General features: G+C 46.9%; 1 protein-coding gene and 3 pseudogenes across 4 annotated transcripts in view; all 4 read left to right on the top strand.

Moving 5' to 3' along the window:
• The window catches only part of LOC308562306 (large ribosomal subunit protein uL22 pseudogene), a 35,238-nt pseudogene extending 33,427 nt beyond the window's left edge, over positions 1–1,811 (top strand). Inside the window, exon 2 of the transcript in view lies at positions 1,686–1,811. The product of the transcript in view is annotated as a large ribosomal subunit protein uL22 pseudogene (transcript). The remainder of the gene's footprint in view (positions 1–1,685) is intronic.
• A 5,164-nt stretch (positions 1,812–6,975) lies between these two features.
• IMPA2 (inositol monophosphatase 2) overlaps positions 6,976–23,501 on the top strand; it is a 42,429-nt gene continuing 25,903 nt past the window's right edge. Inside the window, exon 1 of the mRNA XM_081150039.1 lies at positions 6,976–7,264. Coding sequence (XP_081006165.1) covers positions 7,169–7,264 — 96 coding nt within the window. The 5' untranslated portion in view covers positions 6,976–7,168. The remainder of the gene's footprint in view (positions 7,265–23,501) is intronic.
• LOC308562786 (GTP-binding protein 10 pseudogene) lies at positions 12,061–12,693 on the top strand (annotated as a pseudogene). Its single transcript has one exon. The product of its transcript is annotated as a GTP-binding protein 10 pseudogene (transcript).
• On the top strand, positions 12,972–13,576 carry LOC308562788 (GTP-binding protein 10 pseudogene; annotated as a pseudogene). The gene has a single exon. The product of its transcript is annotated as a GTP-binding protein 10 pseudogene (transcript).

A 23,501-nucleotide genomic window follows, 5' to 3' on the forward strand; every position in this document is an offset into this window, starting at 1 on the left:
ATTCGACCTCGGGTTAGGTTTATGTTGAGGGGCAGGGTTAGAAGAATGGTTAGGGTTAGGACTAGACCTAGGGTTAGGGTTATGTGTTGGGCTAGGATTAGGAGGATGGTTAGGTTTAAGATTAGACCTAGTGTTAGGGTTATTTTTAGGGCTAGGTTTAGCGAGATGTTTAGGGTTAGGATTAGACCTAGGGTTAAAACAGAAAAACAAAAAATAACGTGTCCAAGTTCGTCAAGGGACAGTTAGGAAGAGAGTGACATCAGCATGTTTTTGCGTTCGGCAAGAACGAAGAAATAGTCAGTGGCAATGGATGTAGGGAGTTGAAATCATTGTTGAAATGACGTTCCAAAGGAGAATGTATTAGAAGGAACCAGAGCGCAAAGGGGAGGAAATTGAATACGGGAGAAGCATCTCTTTTTTTGCATCAACAACAGAAAAATATAGGTATGGGGGAAGGGTGTTGTATGTTACCAGGGTGAAGCGGGGTAAATTTCCTTCAAAAGGCATGTGAACTCTTTATTTTTTCTCTTTTTTAATCCATCTTTGAGAGAGAGAGAGCGCGAGGGAGGCACGTTGCTCCTCCCATCCATGCATGCATTCATTTTTTGATTCTTGTTTGTGCTTTGACCCACTGAGCTGCCAGGCCAGTGCCAAGAGGCATGTGAACTTTTTAAATTGCTCTATACCACATAGCTGATGTAAGAAGCCTGCTTGTTCCTTGAACTCAAAGCTTTGGAGCTAGTGCAGATGGCTACAAAAGAAGGAGTACAACATGTGAAACTATGGAGACGAATATATGGAAAATGCAGATATGTTAGGTGAGGAAAGAGGCCTGGCAATGCTGAGTACATTCACGCATTTCCCCCTTTCTGCTGTGTCACCAAAACAACCCGAAAAAGAGGGTGCATGTATCAACACTCAAAAACTAGTGTGTGTGTAATGAAAACATAAAGCTTTGAGACAAGTTTCCTTGGCTCAGTGTTGGTCATTGTTCCAACCATTTCAAAATGCCAAGTGTTTTGAAAATTGAATCAAATGTAGCAGAGTCTCACTGTGTCTTCTTCTCAAATAGTATTATTAACCTTGTAGCGTTTTTCTATGTACCAACATACAAACTTTCTCCAGGGTAATGCAACAGTGCCTTTTTAGGTTAAAAACAAAACAAAACACCTTTGCAAATGGGACATAAGCATTCAATAAAAAGGCAGAGAAACGTTTCCTGTAAACTATCCAATTTTAAAATACAGGTGGACAGAAGAATTGGTTAGTATGTTCCCATTTCCATTTATTTTAATCCCCAAAACCTTCCCCATTCAAGTAGTGAAATCTGAGGGTGAATTACCCTAAGGGGGCGGGGCCACCTATCACAGGAGAACTCAGAATAGAGCACTGCTCCTTTGGTTAGAGCTGACAAAGTACACATTTAGAAAAAGATATAATGAGGCAAATCGCATGTCCCTCCTGTCCCTAGTTGATGGGGTAGGAGAGTGGCAGATGAGCGGAGAAGGAGCTCTGTGAAAGAAGAGTTATATTCTAAGGCCAGGCACCCTGCCCTTTCCTGCAGAAGGGCAGAGTTGGGAGCAGTGGGAGAAGATGATTTTTCCTGGAAAACTAAGATGCCTGAGTCCCTTCCCATGGAACCTTGGAAGCATGCATGGCCCTAGTTTCCTGTTGCATGACACCAGCTTGGAGGAGGGAATGCCAGCCAAGTAGAAAATGTCCAAGATGAGAGGACCAGGCTGGGAGTCCCCCATGGGGAGCCTCCCAAAACCACAGTGCTGCTGAAAGGGCTCATCCATGAACTGAAGTGACCTGGGGGGTTGAGGAAGAGACTAGCATGTGGCTCAGTCAATATCCAAACTAGGATGGCCAGGGCTCCTCAAGTGAGGGCTGGCCAAAGGGAGGAATGACTGCAGGAGCTGGACCCAGCAGGTCTCATCTCAGCATCTGCCAGTGTGAGACAGAGTGAGGTCCAAGGGAGAATGTCTTCTTCTAAGGCCGAGTCCCGTTTACATGGACCTACCTGGGGAAAGGGGGACAGCTCAAAGCTGAATTGATTGAATTTTAAACTTGAAATGTCTGAAAAGTCATCGACATGACTGAGTTGTCTTGGAAATAAATATTCAGCTTTCTGCTATCATGCAGGAGGGGAAGCTAGAAAGAAAATTCAGTTATAAGGAAATAAAAAGAGGTACATGTTGTATACCTCTGAGTCTATAGATTATGAAATATCATCTGCTCTGAATCACTAATTTCATAAACATCATCATGAAGAATTTCAGATGCATGGAACTGGAAATATTGAAAATATTAAATATTTTAGGAAGCCCAGGTCCCTTCTTGGTAGTGTTATTTGTGGGGAGATCTCCTCATACTCACCTGTTGCTGGGATGTGCGTTTCTTGGGGTGCCACTGGAATAAGAATTTCCAGAAGCCCTGTGGGAGGATGAGATGTTGTAGAAAGCTTTATTTCTGTGGAATTATACCCCTGAGTTTCCAGGGTTCCATTTCCCTCTCTCTGTCTTGCCATGGAAAAAGTGTATCTATGACTTCAGTAGGGCTAGAATTAGCGCCGTTATCCAGAGTTTTCGCTCCATGTTAGGGCATAGTCCAATTCAGCATCAGGCTAGCTTAGTTTGTGTTTTCCTCTGTAGTCCATCAGTTCACTGAATGTGGGATCCACATGGCTGTGAGTCACACAGGTGAATGCAAGGGAGCCACAAAAGAGCCAAGAACCAAGAGCTTCTTTGTTAGGGGATTATGTATCCCTAAATTTTCTTGGGCTTGCAGTGCCCTGCCCCCTCTGGCCAATGATTTCTGTTCCCAAGTTTGACTGACAGGCACCTTCCCTTTGTCACCCCAACTCACTGTGCATTCATTCATCTCCCCTTTGTCCAGTGTCCAACCCCCCAGTAATCTGCAGGGAATGGACAGTGGTTTCCTGGGGAGTACAAAGTGGCAGCTTCCTGGTAAAGCTGCCCAAATGGCCATACTTATAATGTCTGGCTTCCCCCTTTGCTCCTTTCCTATAATTAATAACTAGCTCATCACAATGGTATAAGTGGGACCTATTTATTATAAATAATTTTTTTATAGGACTGACGCCTTGCATGTTAAAGTTTAACAGAATAGCAGCGGCACCAATTATTGAAGTCCAATTTCATCGTCTCCAGGACCTATCTATGACTGTGGGGTCGTGGTAGGAGAGAGTGGGGGGCATAGGAAAGAAGAAATAAGAGTCCCAGAAAAGCTCTGCAATGTTCTGAAAGCCAACACACTGTGTGAATTCTCAGGGAGTACCTGGTACAGGTCACACTCCGCAGGAAAGGTAATGACCACCACATTAATCCCTTTCTCAATGAGAAATAGTGACTTGAGAGATTTTTCCAGGGTAGGAAAAAGAATCATCAGTTTTATAGTGGCAATAAAGGAGGAGAAATAACCCCGCAGAGAATGTTTTTTAGAGACAATTCTGCTGGAACAGTACCTTTTGCAAGGACTCCTAGAATTGCTCTTTGTTGCAGGGCTGTGCACATTGAAATACCTGTATGACTTAATTTAGTGAGAAGCTGTGGTGCTGGCTGACTCTATTGCATAAGTAACCCTGTAACTGCCAGATTCTGGGCAGAAGGGTCCCTTCCCTCTGCTGTTCTGTCCTGTAGAGCTTTGCTCCCTACTGCCCTTTACAAGGCCTCTGGACTGAGAAGAGCTCCTGATAGCCCAAAGCACAGTGATGCATGAGGCAAACCTCTGGCTCCCAACTATATCAGTTTGTTAGCGCGGCCATGACAAAGTACTATAGACTGGGGGCTTAAACGACAGAAATGCATTTTCTCACAGTTCTGGAGGTTGGAAGTTCAAGATCAAGGTGTCCTCAGGTTTGGTTTCTCCTGAGGCCTCTCTCCTTGTCTTGCAGATGACCTCCTCCCTCTTTCTGTTACTGTGTCCAGTTTTGTCGTCTTGTAAGGACACCAGCCATACTGAATTAGGGCCCACCCATATGACCTCATTTTAATTTAATTATTATTTTTAAAATATTTATCTTTATTGTTGAAAGTATTACAGATGTCCCCATTTTTTCCCCATTGACCCCCTCCACCCTGCTCCTGACCCCTCCCTAGGCCTTCACTGCACTATTGTCTGTGTCCATGGGTTACCCATATATGCATATAAATTCTTTGGTTAGTCTCTCCCCCCCACCACCCCCCCTTCCCTTTGAAATTCATCAGTCTGTTGCATGCCATTATCTCTTTAAAAGACCTATCTCCAAATATGGTCATATAATGAAGTACTGGGGGTTTGGAGTCAACATATGAATTTTAGAGGAGACACAATTCAGCCCATGATGACGACTTTTCATATATGAGGTTAAGAATGGTCAGATATTATCCTGGGCCCATTTCTAGGGATTTAGATGAGATGAAAAAAAGAGGAAAAAAAAAGTTCAGCAAATGTCCAAATCAGCACATCTTGGCCCTGGAGAATAATATCATATTTCAAAATAACCAGGAAGCCAGAGAAGTAGGTAGAAAAAAGAAAAACTTCATTTCACACTGTTTATTTAGATTTTGCTTTATTCCAGAAAGGACATGAGCAGAAGGGACTTCCAGATTAATCAGGACATAAAGGGCGAGACACAGGAGACAAAGGACCCTGTGCAGGCACCTTGCATACCTCTTCCTGGTGACCAGCATGCCCCCTGGGGGTGGGGGTGTGGAAGAGCAGTTAGGAAAGGCATTCAAGGCAGAGGGCGGTGCTCTGGGGCCTTACCAAAATTAATGTGGTTTCCCACATTAAAGAGGCAACGTGCAGACTGGTGAAGAATGTTTTATGTTGCCATGGAGAATTATCACTAAAACAAGAGAAACTTGGATTGTCCATTAGAAAAAGCTGATTTCAGCATTCAATGATTAACAGACTGATTAAGCACCTATTATGTGCCATGCTGTATACTGATCACTGGAGGCTACACTGGTGGTGAGCAAGTTTTTGGTAACATTAGTAAACACACAAGTACAAAGCACGTGTATATTAACCCATATAACACATACCAAAATTTTTTTTTCACAGTTGAGGAAACTGAGGCAAAGAGGTTATTTGTAACTTGCTCAAATCCACAGAGCAAGGAAGAACTGAAGCCAATATGTTAACTTAGGAAAATATGCTCCAAACTTAGGCTCCAAACTTCGTACTGGTAAAAACCACATGATTCTGCCTTAGGATATTTGAAAGTTAGACAAGGAAGTTATGAAAACTTTCTCTTTAGATATTTAGATAGGCTGGGACCTGTAATAAAAGTTTATCTAAAGATATAACTGAGCTTTCAGATTGATCCAGGTGGAAAGTAGAGGTGGGGGGAGAGGTGTTCAGAAAGGGGAGTCGAAAAGAGGCCAAACAGAAATTTCATCACTTCTAATTTTTGCCTGGTAATCTCTAATGAAAAACTGCTGTGAAAATCAACAACTGAATGTATTTAATTTTAAGATGCAGCCTTCAGAGCACAGTCTTAATTATTTTTAGAAGTCCAGTTCCCTATCTTGAAAATCATGACAAAGGTGAACAAAAAATGATGGTGTAGAGCATGCCCTTAGCTGCCCCAAACTGGCCTATAGCTGGAGTGAGGTGATTCTGGGCCTAGCTTTTTGAGCTGTGGGACTAGAAGACTGGGCTAGGCCAGAGTAGAGCCTAAAAGCCTGCTTCTTAATTCTTTAATTAAGCTCTGGCTTCTTAATTCCTTGTTCTTTGTAATTTTTGTCTCATACCACATACACCTACAGTTTCTCTACAATGAGTACTGTGAAACTTATTTAACATAAAGTGCTCGTGAACAAAAGCCAAGAACCTTTAATCCCATTTTAGGTTAATTGGGTAAACGACATCCCCTCGAGCTCCTCGCACAATCTCCCATTGTTCCAGGCTCAGAGTCCCGGCGCTCCAGAATAACTTTAAGTGAGTCAGCATCTTTTATAAAGCAGTGGTAGGCAGCCCGGCTTATAAAGTTAAACCCCTGGAAACCACGGAGCCTCTCTCTTGGGAAATGCCTTTTGTTTACTTATGTTTAGGGGGTACCAGGGTTCAGCCGCGTTGAAGGACCGAAGGTGGAAAAGGTCATTGCTCATTACAGAGGGGGCTGTCACAGTTAGCGCTCCACGTCGCAGCTCTGCGTTCAGACAGTCACCAACGCCCAGGGACTGCCGCCGTAGCGCCCGGTTTCAGCCGGGGGAAAGCTGCTCGCTCGCGTCCGCGCCCCAGGGAACACAGGAGCTGCGCGCCCTCCGCCAAGGGCTCGCGCCCGCGGCCCGCCGAGCCGCTGAGGACAGCACCGGGCACCCAGGGGCGCGTCTTCCACTCCACGAGCGACCCGTTAGGGGTTGAAGAAAGTTCCTTTAGGATCCGACCGCGCCTCGCGCCACGTGTGCGCGGGCAGCCCGCCCGGACGGGAGGCTCAGAGGCGCCCCCCGCCGGAGCCGACGAGCCGGCGCCCGCAGCGCGTCGCCGCCGGGCTGAGCCCCGGCCTCGGCCACGCGTGCCCGCCGGGCGGCAGCCGGCCCCAACCCGGCTCCCTTCGGGCTCCCGGGCTTCGGCCCTAGGCCCGCGGTCCCCCGCACCCTCCCTTGCCCCGCCCTACGAGTCGGGACCCGAGTGCGAGTGAGCGAGGAGGGGGCGGGGCTTGACGGAGAGGGGCGGGGCCGGGAGGAGCGGAAGGCAGGATGCGCGGGACGAGGGGCGGGGCTCGGGTGAAACGTGCCGGGGCGCTCAGCTCCCGGCGGGGCGGGGCTCGGCGAGGGGGCGGGGCTCGGGGCGGGGCTCGGGTGAAGCCGCAGCGGGGCAGAGAGCCGGGGGGACCGGGCTGGGGCGGGGAGCCGGCCGCGCGGTCGGTCGGCCCGCAGAGGAAGGCGGGGCTTGGCGCTGGGAGGGGCGGGGAGAAGCTCGGGGCCGAGCGTGCCGGAGGCGGGGCCCGGCGGGGGCGGGGCTCGGGGCGCGCGGCGCGGCTTCCCCCGCCCGGCGCGCTCCTCGCCCTTCCCGCGGCACCGCGGCGGGGCTGGTGGAGGCCGAGGCGCGAGTGGCGGGAGTAAGAAGACTGAGTGCGGAGCCTGGTTTTGGAGCCGCGGGAGCCGGTGGGGAGCCGGCGTGGGGGCTGGAGGTGGCGGGGCCAGGCGAGGCCGCGATGAAGCCGAGCGGCGAGGACGAGGCGGCGCCCGCCGGGGGCCCCTGGGAAGAGTGCTTCCAACTGGCGGTGCAGCTGGCGCTGCGGGCGGGACAGGTGAGCGCCGGGCCCTCCGCCCGGGCACGGTCCGAGGAGCGCAGCCCTGCGGGCCGGGCGGGCGCTGCCGCATCACTCCCACTCGGCACTTAGGAAAGTCCTATCAGAAGTAAAGGCAGACCGGAGGGGCTCGTGGGAACCGGGCCCAGGACCACGTGCGGCCGCGGGGCCGGAGGGCCGGGGCTGGGCCGGGGCGGGGAGGTCCCGGAGCGGGAAGCGGGACCCGCCGGCCCGGCCGTGTGCGGTGGGCGGCTGGTGACCGCTGACCCAGGCGTGATACAGTGAAAGAAGCCTTTGTGTGCGTTTCCTGCACAGACCGCCCCTTTACCTTCTCCACCCAGGAGCGGGGAGGTGAGCACCTTCTTCCCCTGGCGGTGGCAGCCACCCCGTCGGCGCGCGGCCCCGCTCCTGCGGCAGTTGGGCCGGTGACTGTGGGTGACTTGACCTTCGCGTAGCAGAGAGCAGGTTAGACTGTGTGGACTGTGCTAATCAGCCCAGGGCTTTAAAGTTGTCTCCCTGGTTTGAATGCCACAGCTGTTGATTTTTAAAGACCTTTGAACGGATCCAGTGGCCAGGACGTGGGTGTGGCTTCCCCAGCTTTAAACCCCCGCTGCCTGGAGACCTGGGAGGCTCGCTGTTTGTCTTTCCTCCAGCATCCCGCGTGCCGACTTCCTCTGACCCACAGCCTCAGAGGGCTTCCACTCGGTGATTGGAGGATCTTGTTAATAACCGGCCCGCAGGATGGAAACCAAGCAGCAGAACTTAAACCTGCGAGTTTGAAAATGCAGCCCCTTTCTTTTCTCGCTTTCATTTTTGTGCGTTTTGTTCCCCACATTTTCCTCTGTATTTTCAGCAGCGCCTGATACGCATGAGGGACACGGTTCATATTGTGGGATGAATCCGTGGGTGTTGGTTCCCTGAGGGCCCTCAGGGAGGGCTGGGGCTGAGGGGGAAGGCGGCTTCCTCCTGCCCTGCTTGCTGAGGTTCATGACTGTGCTCTGGCGATCTGGGGGTACAGACGGACGGAGAAGGAGCCCTGAGCGGAGATTGACTTGGTATTCAAACAGCATTTTCTTTTTCAGGTCTAGCAGTCTGAAAACGCTCTGTAAGCTTTCCCACAGTGTTAAAATCAGGCTGTTTTCAATCCTAAATTTGAAGTGAGTCGTCGTGAGCGCAGTGGATAGTGCCTTACCTTGGTATGAATCCTCTGACCCCCTTTTAAAAGTTAACCTTCAACACTGAGTGAACACATTTAGTGTTGGAGGGCCCTCCCTCTGTGGTTTTAAAGACCCAAGACTCAGTCTGTAAGGAATGCATGGCTTAAAGGAGTGTTGTGAGGCTAACCTTAGGCTCCATCACCTTTCCCTCCTGTACAGAAAGGAGATCCCCGCACCTTAGGAGCTAGCGTGATGAAGCTCTGAGGAACAATCTTCCTGGAAAGCAGACCTACTGTATTTTGGTTGGGGGGGTTGAGGGGGAGCATTTGCTCTCCCACCCCTCCCTCCAAGCCCCCTCACTTCCTTTTCAGAGTGACTGTCACCAGGCCATTTAGTAACTTTTAGGTTCCCCCATAAAACTTTTCTTCCTTGAGGCTTTGAGGAGAAGCCAGTTAGGAGTCAGGCACTACTATGTAAAGTCCCGGTGAGTTGTTAACGGGTTTCTGTGGTTTTTCAAACTTAGATCCTTGAAGATACAGAGGGTTTTTTAAACATTTTAACAAATGGTTACATAGAGCTTGCTTGCAATATGGTAGGCACAATTCTAAGAGTCTTACAAATTTTAAAAACTTATTTAGGAGATATCTTAAGTGTTTGCAACTTGCCAACAAGAAAAGCACTTTTTTTTTTTTTTTAAGAGTGAGGGAAGGGTGAAATACAGATTCTGCCATTAGGAGTCTGGTCAGGGAGCCCAGGACTCCGGGCTCCCTCTTGAGCATTATGCGGATGCTTCCTGCCTGCCGGGCAGCGGGCAGTGAAGATGGCAGAGAGGTCTGTGGCTGGGACAAACAAGCCACACAAGGTCATCACAACCTGTGTAAAGAGGGACAAATTATCTTAATCATGGTCTCACCGTAATGGGGTGCTGATTGGGGAAAATCTGGCTGTTAGCCAGACAGGCCAGAGAGGAATGAAAAGGTAGTTAGTGGTGATCTTTTCTGAGGCCTTAACTAAGGCAGTGCTTGGCACTTTCTCCGTGGCCTCGCGGCCCAGAGTGCCCACCCCTTCACCGGTACCCAGTGTTCTGCTATTGAGTTCTACCCTCAGCTGTTCCTGAGACAGTCCTGTGTTCCGAAGTCCCGAGCCTGAGTTCTATTGGCTGAAAGGTGGCAGAAGAGGGAGGGGCCTCCCAAGAGGTAACCGTCCCTGCCCTTGATCTTTCGGTCATGGTCGGGTCGGGTCGGGTCAGGGCAGCCCGAGACAGTTTGCTCCCCATCAGTAGGTCCTGAGAGTCTCCACAAAAGCAGCCTCTGCGGCCGCCCTGCCCGGAGTGCTGCGGCCTGCACATGGCCCCCCACTCTTCCCTTCCTCGGCTCTCTACCCCGCATTTCTGCAGTGCCTCTGAAACTCATACCTTTCCTCCCAGGCCCGCTACCCACCCCGATGCGGGAGCCCCGCCCTGGGTGTTGGGCTTGGGCGGGGGTGTACGACCAGCCCCAGCCCATCGCCACCACAAGCACATATAGCAGGATTCACCGAAGTGGGTGTCTCTCATAGTTTGTGACAGGCAACAAAAGTATCGTAGAAAACTCTGCTTTTTAAATTGCCCTGCAGGGGTACATCCAGGTTTTGTTGGACCTGAAGCTTAAACAAGTTAGGGGCCTTTTTTAACAAAAAATATACAAAATTACAAATTCAAAATTAGATATAAAAATTACTTAGATTAAGAAAAATCAATAGTATGAATGTTAAGATACTAGCAATATAACAAAATACATAAAAATAATTTACTTCTCAATCTTCTGTAATACTTTTTTCACATTTTGGGGGCTTCATACTTTGCATCTTTGAATGACAATGATTTTGTAATATTTTTTGTGGAGAGAATAGAAAGATACATTTAGGCTTTCTTATAGTGTGAATGATTTATATTGATTACTGATAGTTTAGAAGTTTATTTAGGCTTCAAACTTGTTACTGGTAAGATCATATAAATTTTTAGGATTGCCGTCAAATTTGAGAACCCTGTCAATTTTCTTTTATGTATTAGTTGTAAGATGTGAGAGAATTTTCCACAGACTAGCATCTGGCTCCATAGAGTTGAAGCCTTGTTTCTTTCCATGATCCCTTGTGTCGGCTGCCACTGTCCATGCTCACACACTCCTCTGGTCTTGCCCTTTACGTCACCATGCCAGGTCAGTTGGTATGGTAGACAATAGAAACATTTCTGGAAGCCATTCCTACACAGGATGGCTAACAGTAACGTAAAGACATATATGACTATGGATATATCCCATCAAACCCAAAGTAAATCCATCTCCACTCAACTTTCATTTAGCCAAAAAAGGCCAATACCCCGCTCCAGTGCCACCTGATAGAAAATATAATGGAAGAGAGGTTATAGTGGAAGGAGCAGTTAGATCTGCCATTAGAGGAGCTGAGTTTTACAGACTTAAAAAAGGTATTTATGTGTGACCATGTCAACACATTTTGCTGTGGTCTCTAGCAGAGCCTCACAAAAGTAAAGGGCCTTGAAGCTTCAGTGTCATTAGCTTCACGGTAAATTCATCTGTGTTTATTGGTAACAAAATCTCAGGACAAAGCAGAAAACAAAAATCCAGTGCTCTACGCTCAGATCTTCAGACACTGCCTCTCTAGCTGGCCTTACATACCCTTGCAGGTTATGCTTCCGAAGGCCCAGTCTTGAGAAGTGGGGCCTATTGTCCCAACAGCCCCTGGGTGGACCAGCCCTTTGTTCAGCCAGATCAAACTACTCTGCATTTTCAAATGCGGGTGGCTCAGTTGATTGGAATGTTGTCACATGCACCAAAAGGTCATGGGTTCGATTCCCAGTCAGGGCACAAAACTAGGTTGTGGGTTCGATCTCAGGTACTGGAGGCAACAAATCAGTGTTTCTCACATTGATGTCTCTCTCTCTCTTCCTTCCTCTCTCTCTAAAATCAATAAAAACATATCCTCGGGGTGAAAAGTAAAAAAAACACACATTGAAAATCACTGCTGTGTTGTATTTTGTTATGTGAATATATGACAATTTATTCATTCAACTCTTGAGGAAACTTTGGATAACGTCCAGTTTGGAGTTATGAATAATGTTGCTATGGACGTTCTTGCGTGTGTCTTTTGGTTATGTATATATGCATTTCTGCTGGGGATATACTAATAATAGGAGTGACATTGTTATATCATGAGAGATAAAATTCTGCCAGGTTTTTTAAAGTGGATGTACTAAGTGTCTATACCTTTCGAGGGAGTGAATCCTGGCCCATCACAGTCATGGTGCATAGCAGTTGTGTGTTGTTCAGAAAGGTTGGTGATGGTTGACCCCCCCTGGTTCCTGAGGGCTAGGTGCCTCTAGCCCACCTGAGAGCTTTGGTGCTCCTTCCCCTCCTCCCCACTTTCTTTTTGGGGCTTCTTTCCTGCTTTTTTTTCCTACCACAGTCTTGTGTCTGGCCCTTCAGAAGTCGGGGGCCAGCTCCGAGAGGTAAGAAGAATATGTCTACTTGGTATGGTTAGTATGGTTGTTTGGGGGACAGGATTTGAGATTCTTCTGGGGAATTGTGTGCACGTGGGATGAAGAGCCAGGGTACCTGCCTGCTGTTTAGACGTGCAGTACGGTATATGTGGAATTATGGGAACTGCATTGATAACCTACGACTCTTCATCGGGGCAGGAAGCGGTGGAATGGGTTATCCTCATTTAGGTGGAGAAGGTGGCAAAGGTGGTGACATCTGGGTTGTAGCCCTTAACAAAATGACTTTAAAACAACTTATAGACAAATGTCCTCAAAAACAGTTTGTGGCCGGAGAAGGAACAAATAGGAAAAGACAGAAATTCCTGTAGCTTGTGGGTATTTCAATAACTGATGAAAAATGGTAAAATTATAGAAGAACTCAATGATAAGAAAGACATAATTTTGGTATCTGAAGGAGGTCTTTGATGGTAAATTTCTTACCATTAAAAGGTCAGAAGTGAGTAAGTCACCTTGATCTAAAACTTATAGCTGATAGAGGCCTAGTGGGATTCCCAAGTGCTGGAATATTCTCTTTGCTATGTCAGATTTCTCTTGCAGAACCTGTGGTTGCAGATTATGCATTTAAAACATTAAAGCCTGTCCCTAGTCGGCTTGGCTCAGTGGTTGGAGCGTCAGCCCTCGGACTGAAGGGTCCTGGGTTCGATTCCGGCCAGGGGCGCATACCTAAGTTTCTGACTCAATGCCTGGCGCTAGTCAGGGCGCCTGTGGGAGACAACTAATCGATGTGTCTCTCTCACATCAATGTTTCTCTCTCTCTCTCTCTCCCTTCCTCCCCCCTCTCCCTCCCTCCCTCTCTCTCTCCCTCCCTCCCCCCTCCCTCCCTCCTTCTCTCTCTCCCTCCCTCCCCCCCTTTCTCTCTCTCTCTCCCTCCCTTCCTCCCTCCCTCTCTCTCTCTCTTCCCCTTCCACTCTCTCTGAAAAGTAGTGGAAAAAATATCCTCAGGTGAGAATTAAATAATAAATAAATAAAACATTAAAGCCCCTGAACTTGAAAGAGTATGTATAAAGATTTCAAACAGGTCTGTATTTCTGGATTTCAGCTTTCTTCCCGAACTCAATATAGAACTGCCTTTGAAACCATAATACTTTTACAAAAGAGTTGCACAAAGAGGAACTTCAGACAAAACCTGCACTCCTGGCAGTTAATAAAATGGACTTGCCAGATGCCCAAGATAAATTTCATATACTGGTGAACCAACTCCAGAGTCCTAAAGATTTTCTGCATTTATGTGACGATTTAGAAAAACAAACACATGATTCCAGAGAGGGACTGTGGAGTTCCAACATATCATCTCCGTTTCTGCAATTAAGAGAAGGAATTGACAAATTAAAGAACTGCATAAGGAAATCTCTGGATGAACACTCCAACTGGGAAAATGATGTATCTCATAAGAAACACTTACTTAATTTACAGATTTCCAATACAATTATCTTATAATGAGCCACCATCAAAGAATGCAATTACTAGTTCCAGAATGGATATAATTTAAATCTAGTAAAAATAATATTGAAATTGTATTCATTTGAAAGCTTTTGCACAGACATGTATTTTTTAGAATGTTAGTTATTACTAACCTTCTGATATATATATGCCACCATCTGAGAACCATATCTTTTAAAGTTGTTTTGTAGTTAAGTGTAAAAAAGTAACTGAGAGCTAAAGATGACAGTTTATAATTTTATGGCCAATCCATCTATAATAAAATCCTCTGATAGTCCTGTAAAAAATAAAATGAATGTAGCAAGCTACACTTCTACCAGCAGTGAGAGTTCCTATTGCTCCACATCTTGGGCCACACTTGCTATTGTCTGTCTTCCATTTTAGCTATTCTGATGGGTTTGAGGTAGTATTTTATTGTGTGTGTGTGTTTTGTTTTTTTAATGTTTTGATTTTAGAGAGAGGAAGGGAGAGGGGGAGAGAGAAACGTGGATGTGAGAGAGAAGCATCGATTGGTTGCCTCCCTGTACTGTACCCTGACTGAGGATCAAACCCACAACCTGGGTATGTGCCCTGACCAGGAATCAAACTAGTGACCTTTCGGTGCATAGGGAGGGTGCTCAACCAACTGAGCCACTCCAGCCAGGACTTTTTGTGGTTTTATAATTTGCATGACCCATATGACTAATGAATTTAAGTGCCTTTTTGTGAGTTTACTGGCCTGGATAATCTGTTTTTAAAATGGTAGTATTAAATGCTAATTAGAGATTTCTTTTCTCAACAAATATTTATAGCATAACTCTGGAAAGACCTTTAGCCTTTACTCTGAGTGTAATAAGAGGTTTTGGTCAGAGTCCTGTATGGGGCCCACCCTGGGCTGCACAGGGCCCCATGACATGGGGTGGTAGGCCAGAATCGGGTATCTGAAAGGAAGCTGTTAAAATAATAGTCCAGGTGAGAAACAAGGGTGGGTTTGACTGCGATGTAGTGAAGGAGGTGGTAAAAACATGTATTTCGAAGGCTGAGGCTCAAGCTTTGCTGTTGGAGTTGAATTAGGGTGTGAAAGAGAGAGGAGGCAAGGATGCTGTCAAGGGTTCAGGTCTGAAAAACTGGTTGAATGGATTTACTGTTTCCTGAAATGGCGAAACTGCAGGAGGAACAGGTTTGGAGGTGGAAGTCCGGTGTTATGTTTCCAACATGTTAAGCTTGAATTGCTCCTGGGTTATTTTAAGTGGTGTTGAGTTTGGAACCTGAGTTCAGGGGAGAAGTTAAAGGTGGAGACTCCAATTTGAGAGCCATTGTCCTGGAATGATATTAAGGCCAGATCCAGGACAGGGAGAGAGCAGGCTTGTCCACCCCTGGGCTCTGCCATGGGGTGATCCCTAAGTCAAGCTCCTGGTTTTTCCTCTGGGAGATCTCCAAATGTCAGTATGTGGAGGTCTTGGGTTGCCCATTTCATCAGAAAAGACTTTTCTACTCTTCTGCCTGGACTGAAAGCACTGGCCTGTGCTTGAGGAAGGGAGGTGGCTGGTGGTGATTTCACCATTTCCCCCGCCCTCAGTCCCCTACACTGTTCTCTGCCCTAAGCCCAGGCCTCCAGCTTCTGCTTAGCTCCAAAGGATGGGAATCAGCCTGCACTGACAATTGGAAAACTTTCACCAAAATTTCAAACCTCAGCCAAGACAGAATCCCTGTGAAACAACTGGCAGGCACAGAGTAGCAGCTGCTCCTTTTTGGGGCCAACTGTCCCAGGCCCACTACTCTCTGACCCTGTGTACGAGGCCAACTGTCATCCTCCTCATACATGGTCGTAAGGAAAGGGGCATGTTTCTTATGCCCATTTTGCCAACAAAAGCTGTTCAAGAAAAATGAGTAGCACTGTTTCTCAGAGGCATTCACTTTTGCGGCCCTTCCACCCGCCCAGCCCTTGGTGCAGGAGTGAGTCAGTGAAATCCCACCCGAGTCTCAGTAAAGGGACAGAAGAAAAGGCTGGGGTCGCCCTCACACCCAAGTGAATCGGCCTCTGTGGATATTTACTTGCTTGCCCAAATGAAGCACTTAGTAGTGGAGAGTTCTCTTTTGGGGGCTCGGGGGGGGGTAACTAGAGGATGGAAGAGTGGCTAGTGGATTCCAGGCCCCACCTACCCACCCACCCCAGCCCTAGGAGCGGGGTCTGGGTGGGGGAGCTCAGGTCCCGAGAACCTGAGGTTTGGGGAAATGAAAAGGAGTTTAAAGTCCAGGCTTCCCCTTGTCTCTTGGCCTGATGGGGCCAGAGCCTAAGGCTGGCTTGGCTCCCATCTTTCTCCCATGGGAGATAAGGGAAGAATTCACCCGAGGGCAATGTCGTGTCCGTGTAGTTGAGCCAGTCTCAGAATCATGTATCCACTGTCCCAGCTCCCAATCCCAGGGGCCAGGGTAGTGCCTTGGCCACCTGGGTGGTGTATTCAGCATGGAGTGGAGTGGACACTGCAGCCCTCCCTCTCCCACCCCGACCACCACCACCACAGGCTGCCCTGGGACAGAGCCTACATCTGGATGACTGTGGTGGGGGTGATCCCAGACCCTGGGAGACTGGGGGCAGCTCCCTGGAAGAAATATACCTGAATTGTAGCTTTATTTATTTTCCTCACCCGAGGATATTTCTTCCATTGCTTTTCAGAGAGAGCGGAAGGGAGGGAGAGGGGGAGAGAGAGAGAGAAACATTGGTGTGAAAGAGACACCTCGATTGGTTGCCTCCAGCAGGAGCTGGGGAGCTGGGGACAGAGCCTGCAACCCAGGTGAGTGCCCTTGGCCGGAATCAAACCGGGGACCCTTAAGTATGCGGGCTGGTGCTCTAACCACTGAGCCAAACCAGCTAGGGCCTGAATTGTATCTTTAAAAGGAAAGCAGGAGTCACCTGTAGAAGTTGGGTGACAAGCTTGGGGAAGAGAAGGGGTCAAGGCACAGAAGGAAGGTAAGGGGTGCAAGTGAAGGCAGAACCCAGGAACTGCGCTGTGGCTGCAGCTTAAGACGGAAGAGGAGAGTCACCCACCGGGTAGGAGAAGTTTGGGGGACATGAGGAAGCCCTCAGTGAAGAGCGGAGTTGCAGGTATATGTCATACTCCAGACTGAGCAAGGTGAATCTTGACTAATTAACAGCATGTTGGGTGGACTTGGTGATGAATTATAAGTTGAAAGGGACATAACAGTAAAGAACTTCTGGGTTTTTTGCTTGGAGAGCTGGGTGGATCTCATTGCGTTAGAGGAAACTGCACAAGAGAGGGATTTGGCAACAATCAGTCGTAACCACAGCCCGGGAGGGTTGGCTCCATTTAGTGAGAGAAGGTTTGGAGCACCTGCATTGGAATCCCTTTTCCTGCAGCACTTTCTGTTGTTATGACCTTGGACAACTTCCCTAGCTTCTCTGTGCCTCAGTTTCCTCATCTTTAACACAAGAACAAGAGTTAATATTACCTCAGAGTTATTGCCAGGGTTAAATAAGTTGGTATGCACGAACCGCTTAGAACAGTGCCTGGGGTAGAGTAAGCCCGGAGCAGGCGAGGTCTCTAGAGCACAGCTCCTGAGGACAGGGCCCAGTCCCATTTCCTGTAAAAAACAGTCTGAGGGAGAAGCACCGAAGGAGGACAGTGGTGTAGGAGGCCCTGGCCAAGAGGGTTAGATGACAACGAGAAGGCAGCTGAGACATGGGTGAAGAGGGTCCCCTGGATCTGGCGTGGGAGGTGGCCGGGTACCCAGCAAGGCTGGTTCAGAGGAGTGCTGGGGTGCGAGGAAAGACAGTGGGCTGACGGGTGATGGGAGTTTAGAAAGTAGAGATGGCAAGTTTGAGGAAACTTAGCCATGAAGCTGAAGAGGGAGGCAATTACGTTGGAGAGCCTTGGGACTCACTGGCATGTGAGCCCAGGAGAATCTGGTGTCCTTGGCCCACCTCTGCTTTAACCAGCTCCTCCTCTTTCCCATGGCTAAGGTTCTGCAGTCATTCGTGATATGTTAACAAATGTGAACTGACCTCTGTGCCATGTGATAGCCACATTTTTATTACCCGGGTATCTGACTTACTGTGTAGGTTTTATTGATTATCACGTGTTAATCAGGCTTCTCCAGAGAAACAACCATTCAGAGACTGACAACCCCAATCTGCAGTGTGGGCTGGCAGGCCCAGGGAGAGCCAGCGTCCCAGTTCAAGGGCTGTAGGCAGCAACATTTGAGGTTGCATATGAAGCCCAAAAGCAGTCTGCTGAAGAATTCTCTTACTCAGGGTAGGGTCTGTCTTTTTCTTCTATTCAGACCTTCGACTGATTAGATGAGGCCCACCTACCTTATGAAGACCAGTGTTTTACTCCTGATTAAAACATTATTCTCGTCCAGAAACACCCAGAATAATGTTCGATGAAATATCTGGGTACCCCATGGCACAGTCTAGTTGACACATAAAATTAGCCATAGCGTCACATTCATTTGTGTTCAAATAAGTCTAGAACCTGAAATGTGGCAGGATCATGAGGACCATACCCCTGGTGGTGACGTTTTCCTGACCTGAAAGGAAAGACATTGCCTATTGGAAACCCCACTTCTGGCATAGTTCTTTGGGCATCCTGTTCCAAAAGTTCTGGGGCACACACAAGTTGCTCTGTAGTGATGGATGACAGTTAACTGTATGGCAGGTTCAGGGACTAACACAGAGCCAAGCTGGTGTGCAAACAAGAAAGAGGCATTGGACGTGTCTATAAATTATGCCTCTGATGCTGCAGCTGGTTTGTCCTTTCTTTTAGAGATGAAATTCAGGCTTTGATGAGTGAAGGCCATATTTTACATATTAAACATTAACAGAATGTTATTTGGAGGGAGAGACCCAGGTCAGGAGATCTGCATGCATAGTTAGTGAGTAACTGAAACACATTAATTAAAGAACAGCATACACTAACTTTATTGCTGGCAGAATAAGAATGTTTAAAATCTCTAAGACTGAGAGAAAATAGCCATGGGAAAGGGCTTTCGGCAGGTAACTTACCTGGCAGCCCCATAGGCTATTCCCTGTGGATGTGACTGTGACTGGAGGACCGGACTGTTTGAGTCTAATACTGGTTAACTTGAAAAATACAACATTCTGCCCCGCTAGTGTGGCTCAGCAGTTGAGCGTCGACCTAGGATCCAGGAGATCGCGGTTTGATTCCCGGTCAGGGCACATGCCCGGGTTGTGGGCTCCATCCCCAGTAGGGGGCATGTAGGAGGCAGCCAATCAATGACTGTCTCGTCATTGATGTTTCTGTCTCTCTCCCTCTCCTTTCCTCTCTCTGAAATCAATAGAGACATATAAATTAAAAATTTTTTTAAATAAAAAATGATTTGTCTTTTTTTAAAAAAAGAAAAATACAACTTTCTATCACTGTCTTTTCTCTCCATGTAGGAAAATTTACAAATTAAACTTTTCTTAACCTAGTGTTTTAACATCCATTTGAGATTTGTACATTGTGTGTGTGATAGGATATGTTGGTTTTTTGGTCACCAGTCATTAAATTTTGTCAAATACATGTTCTAACAAATAACTATTTAGAGTGGTGAAGGTTCGTGTATATATAAGAATTATTTTGTGTACCAAGACCATTATATACAATTCCTTATTTAATTCTTACAACAATCTAATTTCTTAGATGCTACTGTTATTATAAATGTGGAAACTAAGGCTCTGAGAAGCTCAATGATTCCCCCAAGGTCTCCCAAGTGGAGTTTAAATTCAGATCTGTCTGATGCTAAACTGTAGATTTATCTTCTATACTCAGTATTGATGTCATGAAATTGGTGGAAACAAGAACTCAGCAGTCCAGCTCTAGACCCTTAGCCACCCTGCCATTTCTTTATTTTATTCAATTTACTTAAACTTTAAAAACAAAACAGTGCACCCATTTCTCCCATCCCCTTTCACCCCCTGCCTCTTTGGACCACCAATCTGTTTTCTGTATCTGTGAACTTGGGGTTATACAGCTTCTTTACCCATTCATCTATCAGCAGACACTTAGGTTGCTTCCATACCTGGGTTGTTGTATACAGTGCTACGGTGAAAAGGGTGCAGATATCTTTTCAAATTACAGTTTTTGTTTTCTTCAGAAGTGGAATTGTTGGACCATGTGGTAGTTCTATTTTTAATTTTTTGAGGAACCTCCATACTGTTTTCCATAGTGGCTGCACCAATTTACATTCTCACCAACAGTGCACAAGAGTTTCCTTTTCTCCACATTCTTGCCAACACTTGTTTCTTGTCTTTTTGATGGTAGCCATTCTAACAGGTTTGAGGTTTTACTTCATTGTGGTTTTGATTTGCATTTCCTTGATAACTAGTGATGTGGAGCACTTTTTCATATACCTGTTGGTCATCTGTATGTCTTTGGAAAAATGTCTATTTAAATCTTCTGCCCATTTATTAATTGGGTTGTTTGCTTCTTTGCTATTGAGTTGTATGAGTTATTTATATGTTTAGAATATTAGTCTCTTATCAGACATAGGATTTGAAATTATTTTCTCCCATTTAGTAGGTTGCTTTTTCATTTTCTTGATGGTTTCCTTTGCTGTGCAGAAGCATTTTAGTTTGAGGTAGTCCCACTTGTTGATTTTTTTGCTTTTGTTGCTTTTGTTGCTTTTGCTTTTGGTGTCAAATTCAAAAAATCATCTCCAAGACCTATGTCAAGGAGCTTACCACCTGTTTTCTTCTAGGAGTTTTGTGGTTTCAGGTCTTAAATTCAAGTCTTTCATCCATTTTGTTAATTTTTGTGTATGGTGTAAGACAAATACATTCTTTTGCATGTGTCTGTTTAGTTTTTCAACACCGTTTGTTGAAGAGGCTATCCTTTCCCCATTGTATATTCTTGGCTCCTTTGTTGTAAATTAATTAACTACGTATATATAGGTGTATATATAGGTTTATTTCTGGGCTCTCTATCCTGTTCCATTGATCTGTGTGTCTGTTTTGCATCTAATACCATACTATTTTGATTACTAGCTTTGTTATATAGTTTCAAAGCTGGAGGCATCAGAGAGTGTGATGCCTCCAGCTTTGTTCTTCTTTCTCAAGATTGCTTTGGCCATTTGGGGTTTATCATGGTTCCATACAAATTTCAGGATTGTTTTTTCTACGTCTGTGAAAAATGCCATTGGAATTTTGATAGGGTTTACATTGAACCTGTATACTGTTTGGTGTAGTTTTTTAGAATTAGCTTACTGCTATTAAGTCATTGTGACTGAAAGAAAGCTAAATTTTATAGTGATCTCATGTATGGAACTCTACCAGATAAGTTTGGTAAATTCCCATTACAATGCATATTGCCCTAGTAGGCCTGGGGCCAAGAGAGGGAGAGGAGAACATACTTAGTGTTGTACGGAAGGGTGGTCTGGAGCTACTAAGATGAAAAGCAAAGCTCCTGCCCTCAGGAATCTTGCAATCTAGTGGAAGAGACAGCCCATACCTGACAGTGATAAAACACCAAGGTCTGTGCAGTAACTGAGATGTGCATTCAGTGCTATGGAACCACTGACCCAAGAGAAGGGACCTCACCCAGGATGGGTGTACAGAGGGCTACACAGCTTCATGAGAAAATGGACTTGAGCAGAGTCCTCAAGGGCAAATGGGGAGGAGGTATCCAGGATGGCCATTGCAGGCAAGAGAACACCATGTCCAAAGACTTAAAGGTGCAGGAGGGAGAACACCGGAGAGTGCTTGAGCACAGCAAGGGGGACAGGGCGCAGGGTGCTGTGGGGCCGGGTGTTGCCAGGGCTGTTGTGGAGGACCTCACACCAGACACGAGCCCGCCATTGTCTTGGTGAGCCCAACGAGACACAGAGAGTACCAGTAGGTAGATCTCCTTTCCAGAGAGGCCACCCTGCACAGGGTGGACAGCTCTTCAGAGGAGCAAGACCAAAGGATATTTGGAGGCTGTTTCAGCAATGCTGGCAAGTGATAGTAGGCAATGTGAGAAGGGCAGCATACTTTAGGCAAATAATTCAGAAGTGCAATCTGAATGCCTGTATGTGTAACTGGATGAGTGGATGGTGAGCCAGGGCCTGAAGGAGCAGCAGCAGCAGATGAGAGAGGACTGGCCACAGTACTGTGGGGTGGCCTGCCCTGCTTCTACAGGACAAGGGAACATTCAGGCCTGTGGCCTTCCTTGTGGTACATGCCACACGTAATGACCATAGCACAACAATAATACTAATAAAAACAGAAAAGAAATATTTTTAAAAAGAACACAATATAACATGCTCCTTCTGAATCCACACATCTACCCTTCTGCGTATGATTTATAGCTAGGGGCTTAGTTCCTCTGAAGAGTTTGCCCAGATGACATCAGACATTCCCCAAACTGCCCACACATGCCCCTGAGCATGCATCTCCTCAGCATAGTAGAGCTGTGTATATTTTGGATCCAGGAGACCAAATGCATAAATACCAGTGAGGTTAGATGTGACTTCACAAGGGCACTTGCTAAAAAGTCTTCCAGACTTCAGTGACCTATGAGCTTAGTATGCAGCAGTCAAGAAATCTTTATTCTTTCAGCACATGCTCACTGAGGCCCGACTTTGTGGCAGCCCCTATCTTGGCTGGAAAGCACACCTGTGGGAGGTGGGTACAGAAACAAACAGACCAGGGCCCTTAGGCTGGAGTGGATTGCTGTGGAACCCCAAGGGCCAGTTATATGACTTGCATAAATGCTCTGGGAGCACATTTAAGGGGAGGATGCCCCGCTCTGCCTGAAGAAGTTGAAGCCTCATAGAGGAGGTGACATTTGAACCGAGTCACGAAGGAAGGGAACACCACATGGGCCAGAGAAAGGCTGGCAGTTCTGTCGGAAGGAGAATTGGGCTAGAGCATAACAATAGTAAGGCAGCGAGGAGGAGGGGTAGGGGGAGATGAGAAGGCAAAGGTTAGGCGAGGCCTGTATTTGTTAGGCGGTGGTTTGGCTTCCATCACAGAGACCAATAACAGAAGCAAGGCGGATTCCTTTCTCTTTCCCATAGAAATCCAGTTAGAGGTCTGGGGAGCAGCACCTCTGCTCCACGAAGTCACTCAGGGACCCAGGTTTCTTTCTGCTTGTTGCTCTAAGGAGGTGTTCTTTTTCCATGTGACCAAAACTGACCTCTCACCACCACACACTACATCACACCTGGTGGCAAAGGGGAAAAGAACAAGAGGAAGTGGCCTTTTAAGGACATGACTGAGAAGTTGCACATATAACTTCTGTTCATGTCCTCTTGCGCAGAACTTGGTCACAGGCCACATCTACCCGCACGAGAGGCAGAGGTGCAGGCTGTTGAGGTGGCTTCGCGCCTTGCTGAACGCGGGGCTTCTGTTGCTAAAAGGAAGAAGGGAGACTGCTATTTGGGGTCAGATTGTCTGCTGTAAGGCCAACTCTCCAAAGCCATTGCATGCCACTTTCACAGAGGTGTTGACTTTATCTTGGGAGTAATAGGGAGCCATTAAGTGCTTTATGCTGGGAAGAGCCATGGTTAAGGTCAGAGTTTTAGCACTCTCTTCTGGCTGTGGTGTGGAGAATGGACTTGAGTGCCATAGAGCAGATTCAGGCTGGCTACAGGAGATAGGGCTAGTGGGTTAGTGGGTGGAGGCTAGAGTTTGGCAGATTTCAAGCACAATAGGACTTTGTTTAACCAGACAACCAAAACAACACCACCACCACAATGAAATGAAATAAAAAGACCAAGGTGGTTAGTATTCACACAAACAGGAGAGGTCCACTTGGATAAACTGCTGCAGAATATCTTCAAGCAGTTTGATGTGTATTTTATTCATAATTCAAAGAATTTTGTGCACCTACTCTATGCCAGGTACAATTCTAGATGCTAGGAGTGTCGCAGGGAACAAAAGAGAGAGAACACTGCTATCCCAGAGCTCATGTGCTAGTGGGGAGAGATGTTTCATCAACCATGGAACAAACAAAGTTATTTCAGATGGCGAGAAGTTCCAGACAGAAGGACCAGAAAATATAGTCACTGGGACAGAAACAAATTTGGTTGGGATAGGCCAGAAAACCAGAGTGGCAGAAGGAGAATGAGTGTGCAGGTGGCCTTTGGGAGGTGAGATTGGCAG

Source organism: Miniopterus schreibersii (assembly GCF_964146895.1).
Source record: "Miniopterus schreibersii genome assembly, chromosome: 10".
NCBI classification, from domain to species: domain Eukaryota; kingdom Metazoa; phylum Chordata; class Mammalia; order Chiroptera; family Miniopteridae; genus Miniopterus; species Miniopterus schreibersii.